The sequence below is a fragment of the Poecilia mexicana genome, unplaced genomic scaffold (assembly GCF_051168715.1).
Source record: "Poecilia mexicana isolate PSO_F unplaced genomic scaffold, ASM5116871v1 scaffold_6, whole genome shotgun sequence".
Lineage (NCBI taxonomy): Eukaryota > Metazoa > Chordata > Actinopteri > Cyprinodontiformes > Poeciliidae > Poecilia > Poecilia mexicana.
The window spans coordinates 31,322,169-31,336,591 of NW_028263375.1; the positions used below are offsets into that span (position 1 = coordinate 31,322,169).

The window sequence follows — 14,423 nt, forward strand, 5'->3', positions numbered from 1 at the left end:
TCTTCTGACTTTGCCTTCTCTCCGCACACCGCACCACGTTTGTATCCCATGAACTTGCCCTGGTGGGCGGCTCGGTGCGAGCTCAAAAAGTGTTTCATGTTTATGCGTATCAGAAAGGAAGTGTGTGTGTGTGTGTGTGTGTGTGTGTGTGTGTGTGTGTGTGTGTGTGGGGGGGGGGGGGGTGTGTGTGCGTGTGTGTGTGCATGCATGTGTGTGTGTGCAGGAACAGGTGCGAGACTCCACTCTGTGTCAAATTGGAAAATCCCAAACTGTCACGCGAGGAATGTGATCATTCGCTTTATTGCCCCGTGCAGCACTCAGATAACTGTGTTTCTGTTCATGCCTGTGACAGGGAGAGAGAAACACAGGATGACAGACAAGAAAAGTCAAACAGAAGAAAATTAGGGGAGACAGGAAAGAGAAGGATGCTCTCTGTTTTCTCACAGCGTGAAATGCTCCGTCAAACTTCATTACTTAAATCCACACACTGCTTGTGTGTGTGTGCCTGCAATCCCACACAGGGTGTTTTTGTTGTGCAGATTACTATGCATTACTCACATTCGATTATTTCAGTTAATCCCCTTTTCAAATGGTAGCTTTTTGGTTAAACAGGATGAAACTGCAGCTCACTTCTCCTAAATTCACATAAACAAAGAAAATGACAGGTACTCTTCATTTGGATGCTGGTTACTTTGGTTGTTATGTTTTAATTTCTAGAATTAATGTGAAGAAAATAATAATCAGAAAATAAAATAGAGTAAAAATCGGATCATCACATGAGATGTGAGCAATTAATCATCTATACAATTTATGATGCCTAACTACAGGAAAAAATATTTTAAGTGTCTGGAGTGCGCAACGAAAATAGGCTGGAATTAAAAAGGTTTCGTCATGGTTTTGTGTAGGTCAGTCTGACCCACATGCAAGATAACACTCAGGAGTAAAAGTTAGGAATGAGGGACCCAGAAAGGAACAAAGCAGAACATTTTCAGTAAAAAACATGGATGGTTACCTTGGAGAGGAGAGGAAGCAGGCTTGCTAAACAGCTAACGGTGTTTTCACACCAAACAGACACCAGCAGACTCGCTTCAATCGGAGACTAAAACTGCAACATTTGTTACATTTTCAGCTGCTGCGTTTCTCTTTCACACTGCACTGAGTGAAACGTCAGAAACGTCAGAAACCCTCTGAGCAACCTGTTCCCCTCCTCGCCTTGCCAGTGGTGGTGCTGAACCACTGAAGGAAAAACACAAAAGCTTCCTTCTAAACAAATGGAGTGCTATCAGATGTTAGCTATTGTAGGACTGCAACTTTTGTCGTTGGTATAAGACCATGTGCAGCTGGATATGCATGTTAGTTATGGTAGTATTTACCCAGAATGCCCTGCTCTCTGTTTCACTTGATGTTCACATACGCATTCAAGTTCACTTCAACTGAACGGAGACTTAGGTTTTTAGGGAGACCAGATTTTGCTCTTTTGGTCTGCGTCAGAGTTGGATCGCACAATCACACACCTCCCCAAATGAACCAGACTTTCTTGGCAAACTAGAGTTTGATTAAAGCAGACTAAATATGGATGGTGTGGATGTATCCTTAGACTTATGGAAAAACCCAACGAATGACAGAGGGATAAAGAAAGGACTTGGGAAAACCCTCAGACTTTGAATTTTCCTGCTAATGCCTCAATGCACAGCAGGCCTGTGGTCATCTCTACTGCACTCCACCCTCTAGTGGCCACCGGCAGAGAGAGAAAATACCTCATGCATGCACAGCCCTTCAAGTGACAATCACAATCTTTGTAAGTGGAGATCCAAAATGATGCTTTGAATTCACAAAGCACCAATAAACCGGGTCTGTCTGGAAGAAGTGCTGTGGTTTTTCTGGGTTTGGGTTCAGTTTGGCCCTTTGCCGGTCAGTATCCCCATTTTATTCTCAGGTATTGCTATTACGCTTTCTTTCTACACCTGTAAACAAACCATTTTATCCACATTCACTCAAACCACTGTACACAAGTTTATCTCTCTTGATATCTCTCAGTGTTTCTGTTCAAATCTTGTATGATTTCACTGAATTATGCACTATTTTATGAAACTGTTATATTAAATCTTATTTCTATTTCTTGTAGGCCTGTCGACTCTTAAAATATGACCTAAAAAAGTAGACACAATATAACTCTATGTTCCTATAGCAGACTGCAGGTAGATCATAGAAAAAAAACGACTTTAAATTGTCAGTCATTAAAGGAAAAAAGGTCAATATGAAACACCCCATGGCAGAATGGCAGACTGCTCCATGTCATACTTTACTCTAATATAACTATACAATAACAACAGGGATAGAATGGCCGGCACTCATCTTCATCCCTTCAACTGTTTCAAGAGTAAAAACAGAAGCGATCTGGTGTGTTTGGGTGGCAGCACGCCTGCTGGGAGTGGTTTTATGACTGGGACAGGACTGGAGAGGAGACAATTAAACCCAGAGGAAGTTTAAAGCAACATTGTGTTTGGAAATGTTCTGTTTGTACAACTCAAAACTGGAAAGAGAAAAAAAAAAAAGAGGAACAAATTGTGCCAAATATTTGGTAGGAATTCATTTGTAAAACAAGCACCGTCACAAAATTGTGGATTGGACAATGGAACATTCAGCAGATGAGTCACATGTGGGGGGCAGAGCTTACCCAAAAAGTAGGAAAACAGAGTCAGGAAAATTCCCAGTGATATTGCGTATCTGGACCTCAGAAACATGCTGAAGCTTGCTGACTGAAGTCAGCTCATGACATACAAATCAAAATTTTAATGAGAGGAGGCAAATGTCTTCTGGAGTAAAAAGGCAAAAAAATAAAAAATCTCTCTGCCTCTTTCTAACTAAACTTTCCTTTCCTTCCTCATCTCTCTGGGTGCGTTGTTCTTCCTCGGTCTGCTCTCGCAGGGCGACCGCATGGACAGGGAGGCAATGAAGTGCCAGGTCCTGACCGTTTCTAACCACAGCTGCGAGAGTCTGACGGTGGTCGGAAACACCCTGGAGTGCACCGTTCCCACCCAGCTGCAGGCCGCCACTGCCAAGGAGCTGCAGGTGGAGGTGAGACACACCCACTCCCCCTCAACGTTTACTTCCCGGTTCTCCTTACACCTGCAACAGTCTGTAAACAAAACATGCTTTAATTAGGACAGAACTTTGTTTACAGAAGCACTCCAGGCACCGCAAAAAAACACGGCCACGCCCCGAACGCATGTTTGCACAGAGAAACACACACACACACACACACGCACACTCGCGCACATCCTCCTCGCTCAGGCTTGTTCCAGGTACTCTGCTGGGAGCGACACACAAGCATGAACTGATGTTTTCAGCACCAGTGCAGACTGTTTGTGTATGGGGTAAGCTATACCTGATCAGTATCAAGATCAGATATAGTTTGTGCTAGAATTTTATGTTGTCTGACAGGATATAAAAAAATCCAGTTTTTACTCGTCAATTTTTAAAATAATAATAATGACCTACGTCACTTTTTGCCAATAGTGTTTTTTTGTTTGTTTGTTTTTTGCTAAGTCATCTGTTAGGCAAACAATTATTTATTTATTTATTTATTTATTTATTTATTTATTTATTTATTTATTTATTTATTTATTTTTTATTTATTTGTATTACTTTTGACAAAAGTATAACTTAGGCTGTCATTTTAGGAAAGTGATGATATTCAGTTACATTTTATCTTCATTTGGTTTAATGAACAGTCAGTCCAAACAAGCAGAGAACAGAGTCCACATTATGAATCACACATCAAGCAAATGAATGTAACTGACAACGACCACTGATTGTAACTACGTATAAACAATTAAATGAAACAATTCTCAATGATTCACCTGCTATGGCCTGAACACACACTCTCACTACAGCCTCCTGATTAGTATAGACCTGAACTGTGCACCCGTTCACAGTTCAGGTCTGTGAACTGTGAATCAAAATCTCCAAAATCTTGGAGATTTTGATTCCAAGATCAAAATCTCGGAATTTTGATCTTGGTCTGCAAGATGAGTCAGTGTTTTGAAATCGGGGAACTTTTCTCTAGTTGAAGTGATCAGAAGTTTACCAGACTCTCTGAATGAGGAGTTTTCTTGTCCCTCAACCCTCAAGCTTCAGCAGGAGGAGTTCTTCTTCTGCTGTATCAGACACGCTCTACAGCCTCTTCCCCATAACTTTTCACGCTGTCAGCGCATTGAGTTCAGTCACCAGGTCAGAGATGAGACCAGAGATTTTTTATTATCATTATTTAGTTTCCTCTGTATGTAAAAGTAAAAATGTCTGAGCATCTACACCATGTGGTCAAGTGTACACTTCAAAAACAAAATCTCACCGGATGTTCTTGATATTTTTGTCTAGTTTCTAGTGAACATCTCTTCATACACTTGAAATAAGACAACACTGGCTTACGAGAAACTTTCTGCATGACATAGAAGCTTGTTTTAAGTCAATAATTCTTGAATATTGATACAAAATGTTAATTCCTCTGGCAGATTTTTCTTTCACTTGTAACAAGACATTTTTATATTCAATATTTAGGAGTTATTGACTTAAAACAAGCTCCTGTATCCTGCAGAGAAGTTTGTTGCCAACCAGATTTGTCTTAATTTAAGTGCATATATGCAGATTTTTTATGCAGTGGGTGAATTATAATGTCAAAATGATGGATGACCTTCAGGTTTTTCCATCACCCTTTAAAAAAAACAAAGATGGAAAATGTTCTGTTAACCCAGCCCCTGCATAAAGCTTTTTAAAGATTTTATTGGCTCTACTGGCCTTTATTTGACAGTGAATTGACAGGAAAATGGTTAATGTGAGAACAGGGAAGACATAGCAAAGGTCACCAGGCCGGGAATCAAACCTGTGACAGCCACGTCAAGGACTAAGGCCTCCATATGTGGGATGTGCTTAACCCCTGCACCACCACAGCACCCCATAAAGCATGAATATTATTATATATGTGTGAATATGTTTTCAATTCCAGCAATGCTTCAGCTTAGCGCTAATTACTTCTAGACCATCACACAAATCCAGTTAATTCCACCTCACTGGCAACTCCAAAACAAAAATCCAGTCTAGTTTCACCATGATCCTGAACGTGTGAGATCATGACTCTGATACTGGCTGTCACGCATCTTTTCCCAGGTAGATATGAGAGGAACAGCTCAATATCAATAAAGCCAGTCATAATAAATTTATATGAAAACTCTCATCTGTTTCTACCATCAGTGTACAGAGAGAATTTATCATGGCTTCCTATCTCAGTGTCTGGTTCTGATGGACAAACAGGCTGACTGGTCTGGCGGAAATGATCAAACACACACTGATAAAAAAAAAAAGTGTGTTTTCAGTCCCTATTATTGTGTATTTTATTTCTTTTCTGCATGTATTTATCTATTTAACATTTCTACACTGAAAGAGCAGTAGTAACAAACACCGTGCAACAAATTGAAGGTAGTAACAGAACCATTCGTCCTTACTGACCTCTACATAACCATCTCTGGGAAATCTGAGGGAAATCACCACATTTTCCATGTGCACCACATCATTTACAAGAGACTTCAATAATTCCTGCGTCCTAATGCAGTCCTTCATGAATAAGAAGCTTGGTGAGAATCCGCTACACAGAGTGATGAGTGAATGGGCTTACTAACCAGCTGTCCATCTTGTCACTTGAATGTAAGTCAAGCAGCTTCTGAAAGGCACTCGCAGATTGGATATGTCATCAGGCATAGCTCAAAGGCTCCCTGCACACATAGGTTTCCTTCCTGATGGTGAAACAGAAACAAAACACTGAAAAATCTACTGGGATGTTAGGAACAGGGCTCGAAAGTACGGGCAAGGAAGGAAAAAAGAGTTTGAAAAAATGCTTGAAGGTGCAAGGAGACGTCAAAATTTTAAAGCGTTGAAATGGCAACTAAGTACGCAACTTGCGACAAAAGTAGGGCCCGACGGGGGAACACAAAGGTTTAAGAGAGTACACAGAATATTTGAAAGAGAACGCAAGTATTACAAATTTTAAGAACAAAGAAATGAAATTCTACTTTCAAACTGAAAAAGTGTTCTCTCGACTTATGGCAGTAAAAGTCTCCCATAGCCCTGGACTTTAATACGTTCATTTTGATTAATTAATTTAATAGGTTTTAATGCACACCACCCCAGAACCGTTGTTTTGTTTTTTTTTCGTGTTTCTGATACGTTCATATATCTGACATACAGATGACTTCCACAAACAACACCAATGAACAACCAAGCTGCTTCTTTTGGAACACTGGGGTTTTAGTTTTGCTTTTTTAAAAATATATGATTTGAAGCTGGAAAAGATTATTGTTGTGTTCAAGTTATGCTATAAGGAGTTAGCCTATCAGTGAAGCTATTCAAACCTAAACTACCATCTCAATGCTGAACATGTAGCAGCAGCACAGACGACCCCTACGCTAAAGCTAACGCTAATGCTAAAGCTAACTAAAGAAGTATTTTCTCTAAAAAGCTCCATGAAACACTGGAAAGCTGAATATGCATAACAGCACTTTGCTTCAGTCTGATTTTGAGTAGCCTAAATAACTGATTAAAAACAATAAATATTTTTGTTGTTGAGCTCATATGTCTATTTATTCAATAATTTTGCAGCAAAAAAGGGGATTTGAATTGAAAATTTAGCTCATTTTGTCGATATAAAGTTCTCAATTAAAATGCGATTGTGATTTGTTTTTATTACTGACCCTTCATTTAACTTGTTTTAAAGTTTTAATTGATTCCCACCACTAAACATAAATAAATGTCTTTATACTTATGAAAGGGCTTATTTAAACCCTAGAGCTCACCATTTTTTAAATATGGAAACATAATTGCTGCACTTTGAATTCCACACCCTTGCTCCCAATATACACACACTATTCGGGACTGGAATGCATCAAAAGCGACATAAATGCTTTATACTTGACATGCCATGACAGCAGCTTGAGGCATAACTACTTTCAGCAAATAAAAAGCAACATTTTATGATGTCACTGCAACATTACTCTTAGCTTTTGTGTCTTTATGTAAACTAATGTAACTCCCAGCACCCAACAGCTTTAACAGTGTTATGAAATGTTCACCATGTCCAGTCCAAGCTGACATTGCTGGTCTTCAGACTCCTGTGGAGATAACATCCACTGTCCGTCTCCAGACCAAATGGTATCAGGCCCATCGTTGTTGACTCGTGAACCAGCCTTCAGGCAAAACTTCTCATCTCAGGCCAGGGTCAGCCAATATCCAGCTGCTGCACAAACCGACATCAAGGCTTGTCCAGAGAGGCTTTATTTACACACACACACACACGCACACACACCTATACACACACACACACATCACTGCATCTGCAGCAGGAACTTTATTTCCACTAAGCCTAGTGAAAGCAGGAGCAATATTACTGATTTAATCTCTCCACAGACTCTGGTGAACACATTGAAATCATTTCCAGTGGATGACTTTTTTTTTTTTAAAAAGTAAACTAATACTGTAACACCTGTAAGCAAAAAATATATGCTGATTCTTTTAGTTGGCTATTGAAGTTTTCTTTTTCTTATTTATTTTTTTTTAGGTGGCGGTCCCTAGAAAAGTAATAAACTTATGTTATTATTTGAATAACATAAATGTTTGCATTTCCAATAATTTGAAGTAATAGTAAAACATGATTTTTTTCAATTTTTTTTATAAAACTCTATCATGTCTTAAAAACGGTAGGTGTTTTTTTGATGGCCTGAGAAGGTAAAGAGAAGTTTGTATGTGTGTGTTTGCTCATAGGTATGACTGTATCACATCCTGTCTGAAAGCAAACACTGCAGCATCTCTGTGTACCACTGAGGACACAGATGCTCTTATGTAAAGTGTCACTGGAGAAATAACTGACGTGACCTGAAATCAACATTTAGGAGTTGGTCATGTTTGTCTCAGTTCTAAGTGGAGAAACCACAGATTCAACACAAATAAACACTCTTCACAGCAGGGCTGGTGCTAACCGAATATTTTCCATCTAGGACTCTTTTCTGTTTGTTTGTTTTTTGGGGGGATTTTTTAAACATTAATGTTAAAATCTGGAGACCATCCATAGTTTTGGCAAATTAAAATTCACGCACCTGACCACTAGTTGCAGATGCAGTACAGGTAATTAAATATATCAGGAATAGATTTCTAGGAGAGTGTCTGATCATCATCTCATACCTGGATACCATAACACAAAGGTCTTCAACGAGGGGGTCGTGACCGCTACCAGTCACGACTTCCCCTTCTTATTAATTAGAAATATTTTGGGTTTTGTTCTTTATATAGATTAACATAAATTCAATATGCAGCAAATTGATAAGAGGAGGCATGAAGTAATGTATTTCAGTCAGTAATTCACACATTCAGAGAGCAAAATCTTATTTTGTGAAAAGTTCTGCATTTTATGCAAAATAATACTTTTTTATGGCAGTGGCATTATTAGGCCAACACTTTGGAACTTAAGCTTTTGTTAAATAAAATGTGAAATTATGAGTCTCTGTTTTATTTGTATTTGTTTTGTCTGTTACTAGGTCTACTTTATTATAAAACATGATATGTTGTTGGGGCTTCCTGCTCTGTCTCTCATTCAGTGGTGCAGTTGGATTTCCTCCCATTGAGAACGCTTCCAGGATAAGAAAACTCCTCGTTCAGAGAGCTTTGTAGGCCTTTGATCGTTTCAATTGGAGAAATGTTCCCTGATTTCAAAACTTTGCCTGAGTTCTTGTTCCAGTTCCCAGTGAGGCAGCAGAGTAAAGATCTGATGAAAGGAATTATTTGGAAACTGTATTTAATCAAGTTATCTATCTGATTTCATTTGATGTTCTGACAAACTGTGGAGGGGTCTCGAGTCAAGCTGTTTGACAGAGCTAGTTGGTAATAATAATAAGAAACACTATTACTTCACACCTCTGTCAACTGAGCAAAGATGGCTTACGGGTTGTGAACACCTGATGTCATTGTTGCAAGCAAACTAGTTATTTTAATTTAATTCCTGTTTGCTTGTAAAAAATAAATAAATAAATAAATAAAATCAAAACAACCTCCATTGACAACATAAAACTTGAGCCCTCTGGGAACAAAACCTGATTGTATTAGTTACAGTATTTAGCATTCACTTCCTTCACTCCTGACACTCCAAATCCCTTCCCATTGTTAAGTGGCGCCAAGCGGACTCCATCAGGCATCTGGGCAAGGTGACGCTGGCGCAGGAGCAGGACTACACAGGCCTCATCGTGGGCTGTGTGTGTGTCAGCCTGCTGCTGCTCTTTCTGGCATCGCTGCTGATGTGGAGGAGGAACAAGCACATCGATGGTAAGAGCAGGAGACTCAGTGTCCTACCATTACAAATAGCTTTTTTACCATCTTTCATTAATAACAGGAAACTGGACACATATGTTCCTTTTATAGACTCCGAGGCCTTGAAATACGTAGCCGGTTCTTTATAAAAACGGGTATCACCGCCGCATTGTTTAAAAAAATATTATCGTACACATGGGATCAGTTTCAGAAAGGTTTTCATCCACTAAAATTTTCATACACATGAGAAATACCAGCATACCAGTTTTCCCAGGTACCCACGCAAACGCAAATACAAAGCTTTGTTAAATCTCCACTTTGGTCAGATTTTTATTTTTTTTTTTAATAAATAATCGTTATTAAACTGAGTTTTCTTTTGCATGAATGGCCCAAATGCATAAAAATACATTTGTTTTCTCAGATAGCCGACTACGTTTGGACGAGGCCTAAATGTCTTAACTCTAGCTTACGAAAAGTGATCAGATATCCAGACAAAATTATATCATTAAACTGTGTGGTTTCTTTGCACCTGCTTAAGGAACTGGATAAATAGTTTTTAAGTGTGACTCTCTATGTGGATTAGAAAAAAATCTCCAGTTAATATAACCCCGTGCAGCTGCATATTGTGTTACTCTTACCCTGCTGGATAAAAACACTAGCTAAAATGAATCAATACAATGCCAAAATATTCTGTTTGTGTATGTAAACCAGCAGAATGCAATTTTTTTTGACCCATTATAAATTCTCAGATGATATTTGGAACAAAGTGGTTTACTTTGGGTGGAAAAGACGAGTTACTGGCACCCTTACCTATCAGAACTTTATCTGCTGGTTGTTAAGTTTCCTGGTGTTTTTTTGTTTGTTTGTTTTTTGTTTTTGTTTTATTTTGTTTTTTGGCATTTCCCTTATAAATTTTTATTCTGTCACTGGCACTACTTAGTTTTCTAAACACAATGAAGTTAGTCAGTTCCATAAAGGAAATGTATGTATTTTTTATTTATTTATTTATTTTGCTTTAATTTCTGTCTATTGCATTTTCTTTGACCTGAAGTTCAGAGTGTTTTTTTCTGCATGTGTGTCTGCTGGGTTTGTTTTGCCTGGTGGGTTTTAGTGGAATGTCTTGTGTGGGATGCTCTGGTGGAAACACTTGCTGTTTCTCAATGATTTCTCTCTCTATCTCTCTCTCTTCCTCTTCCTATGTTACCTCCTGTTTCTATGTCCTTCTTCTCTTCCATCTCCTTTTTCATCTTTCTTTCTGTCTCTGCAACATTTGTTTCCAGATCTGTCTGAGGTGTGGTATGATGGCCGGGGTCACATCCAGCATCTGGACAGGCTGGCTAACGCGAGGAGCGTCAGCCCCACTAATGAAATGGTCTCCCACGAATCAGTCGACTATAGAACAACCCTGCTGGAGGGTAAGCCCCTCCCCCTTTCTTCTTCTTCATGTGACTCCCTGTTCTCTCACTTCACCTCCCTCCTATGTGCCTGCTCCCTTACCTGTTGGCCTCAGCGGTTAGCTGCGCATGCCTTATCGTGCACCTTTCACACTAACAGCAGCCCAAATCATTGGATCACTTCAAGGTAAAATTGATGCATTTCTAACTTGGGTTAAAAAAGAATAATCACATAAGATGTTTTGTTTAATATTAAAGGGGCAGTAATATGTAAAATCGACTTTTTTGAGTTTTACATCATGTTATAATGTCATTCCCCCGCAACTCCCCTGCTCTGCTCCTTCAGACTAGCCAGGAGTAATTAGCAAACACCTGGTGGAGCTGCAGATCTTTTGAGCTCATTTTAAAGGGTTAATAAAAGAGCCATGTTGTGATGACTTCCTGAAGGTGGAGTTTTAGAAAGAGCAGGACTTTTAAATTTTAAGGTGTTAAATTAGGTGTCTTATACATATACGGTTCTGGAAAAAATTAAGAGGCCACTTAAAAGTATCAGTTCTCTGATTTTACTTTTTATATGATATATAAATATGTTTGAGTAAAATGAACACTGTTCTTTTATTCTATGAATATGAACTACTGACATGTCTCCGAAATTCCAAGCAAAAATTGCTGACATTAACATAGTTATTTGATTTTTGCTAATGACTGTTGGAAGATAGGCTCCGCCCCTTTACCTACCATCCGGCCCAGTTAAGTGTGCATAGATGGTGGATGAATGGATGAAACAGTGTCTTGACAAAGTAGATCAAAGCAGGACTGTTTGGCAGTAATACACACCACCATGGTGTGTATTACTGCACACCATGCACACAGAATCTCATTGCCATCCTTGACCAACCACGAACTGCTGTTATTCCAAAAACTTGAAAACAGAACACAAACAGACCAGACTAATCACAAAACTCAACACAATTCAACATGAGAATGACAAATAAACCCAGAATCAGTAGAACAGGAAGTAAAGAGACAGAAAAGATTAGCCCAACTATAAATCCTGAGAAACTACAGATTAGGTATTCGGAAACTAAAAACTATAGATATAAAGTCTAATAAAAACATGATGCACATATTCTCATCTAGCATGCGTCAGTAATCTTTGATGTGGTCTGTGGCGCCTCTTGTGGGTTCTGTTCTGGCCCTGAGGGCCACTGAGAGGCTCCTGGTATTATGATCCCTGGATCATAGCTGAAGCGATTTCTGTGCTGGCCTTGAGTCTGGAGAGCCTGGGTTTACTAATGAGCTAATGTTTGCCTTCTGGGACAGTTAACATTCAGGACATTTGACCTCGCTCTCTGTTTCAGCTCTGGTTCTTGTTCTGACTTTTCTGGAGGAACTTCTGCATTTATTAGCCTTCTAACAGAGTAGAAAACCTCAAGCTTTTTCCTTCCAGCTCTGTGTCTGTGTAGCTGTCCATCTCCAATCACGTAACACACCTTGACATGCGGAGGTCAAGGTGTTGTGACTAAGCGGCCGACCTCTGACCCCCTGCTTCTCTTTTTTTGTTTCTGCCTCTCCAGATCAGGGTGTCGACAGGCCTGAGACATGTCGGGCAGCTCCTCCTATGTACAGAGCCAATGGGGAGCTGCTGTCTCCCAGACTGGGAACCCTTGGAGGGGGGCTGGGGCTGGGCATGGAAGGTGACCTGGTGTCCCCCCTGTTGATGGCTCCAGTCCACATCGACCCGTCCTGTCTCCACCCGGACCTGCTGACTGAGGTGCAGCATGTGGTGATCGCAAGGGAGCAACTGCTGCTTCATGTCAACCAGATCATCGGCAGAGGTCAGTGATCAGCTGCTGGTATGTCGGGTTTTGATCGAAGGTTTATATAAAAATTATCTCATCTAAATCAGGTTGTCAAATGATATCTGGAGTCAAACATATACCAGTCGCCCCTATGCTACAAAGTCCACTGGTCCTTTGATTTCACAACAAGCCCTCATCACCTCCCCTGTCTACCATCATGCATCTCTGCCAGCATGCAGTGTTTCAACATGGATGTGCATTATGACCAAACACCTCTACTTTGATCTTATCTTTTCAAATAATATTGTTCTGGAAGTCTTGTGCTGTGATACTATATTCATATGCAAGAGAATTTCTGCTGGTGATTCTTTCAGAACAGTGATGCTAACAGGAAGGTAGCTTCCTCTCGTGCAGCCTCCTACACCTCAGTGCCTTTGTTTATTTTTAAGTAAAAATTTTACATGTTTAAACAGGTCTCTGCTTGCATTTCCATCGAAAATAAAATTACACAAATTGAAATTACGAAAACAAATTCACTCAATGTAAACACGGTGATTTCCGTGTTTACATAGCTGTTTCCCACGACTTGATAATCCGTTTATCATCTGTACCTTCTGCAGTAAATCCAACCTTATTCCATAACTTCAGAAATAATTACAACAGATAACAGCCGAGAGTTAATCCACCCTTCATGCTTGTGTGCTTTTACTGCATCAGATTTACGTTAAGTTAAAATGCTTGCTTTATAAAACTTCAAACTTGACATGCAGACACCAGATCAGCCCGTTTTACCACATGGAGGTAGGCGGTTTAGCCCAACAGATCAAATTTAGCATTAAACTGAGAAAAACCCTTAGCACTGTAATGTTCCAGAAAAGCGGCATGTTGGCCCCCTTCATATGAATTTATCCCCTGAAGCCTGGATTTGGTGGCTGCTCGAGTGCTTCAAAGTGGCGTAGGATGATTTGTTCTCAGCTAATGTTCCCAGGGTCCATTGTGGAGAGCCGTAACCCAACACTGCCAGCCATCTGCGGGGACGTGATAGCAGAGCGCCGCGCTCATTTCGCTCCTGCACCCTTCTCAGGCTGGACCGAGACCCCCCGTCTTAACTAGGAGATATAATTCAATAAAACACATAATAATTCAGGGGGGCTTGACGCTGGTTATTAGGCTGTGTGGGATGTTAATGAATAAAGCCTCAGATTGGGTTACTTGGAAGGGACTGATTTAGTGCGGTGGCAACTCAAGAAAGTTTGCTGTTTAGGATTAAACACTTTTTTTTCCTTACGGATCAGTGAGATGATTGTTACACAATATGGAGAGTGGAGGAGGGGGAGGGCTGCAATTAAGTTAAACTATTTCATCGAGATCAACGCGTAAAACAATGTTGGATGTTTTGTACATAGGTTTTCCAGCCACTAATTTGCAAACCCAGTCTTTGGGTGGATCATTTATTAAAAGACAGAAAAATTAAAACTGAAGATCCTTGTCACACACACACACACACAAGCTGTCTTCCCATTGACCATAAAAAGGCACTAGTTGAAATTTAGAAAATAAATTAGCTTAATGGAAACACGTTAATTTATAAAAAAAAAAAAAAAAGGTTGTTTTTTGATCAAAAGTTTTGCTGCTAGGATGAGGTGAGGATTTTTTTTTCCCGTATCGAAATTGATTTATTTGGCAAAACTGCAATGAAAACACTTTTATTTGCATCACACAAGTCAGACGATCGACAACCGGATGTTACCGCTCCCGGAAACTGTGAAGAAGACGACAAGAAGTAGTTGGAGGATGTTTTTTAACAACTTAAACTTGTTCCTGTGTGATGTTAATTGCATTTCTTGTTTCACAGTTGCAAAATTCTCAACATTAGTGGAAT

The 14,423-nt window shown here is 39.7% G+C and overlaps 1 protein-coding gene across 1 annotated transcript in view; it reads left to right on the forward strand.

The window, feature by feature from the left end:
- The window catches only part of met (MET proto-oncogene, receptor tyrosine kinase), an 89,269-nt gene that overhangs the window by 61,924 nt on the left and 12,922 nt on the right, over positions 1-14,423 (forward strand). The window contains exons 12-15 of the mRNA XM_015008371.2: positions 2,929-3,078; positions 9,207-9,360; positions 10,626-10,760; positions 12,317-12,577. Coding sequence (XP_014863857.1) covers positions 2,929-3,078; positions 9,207-9,360; positions 10,626-10,760; positions 12,317-12,577 — 700 coding nt within the window. The remainder of the gene's footprint in view (positions 1-2,928; positions 3,079-9,206; positions 9,361-10,625; positions 10,761-12,316; positions 12,578-14,423) is intronic.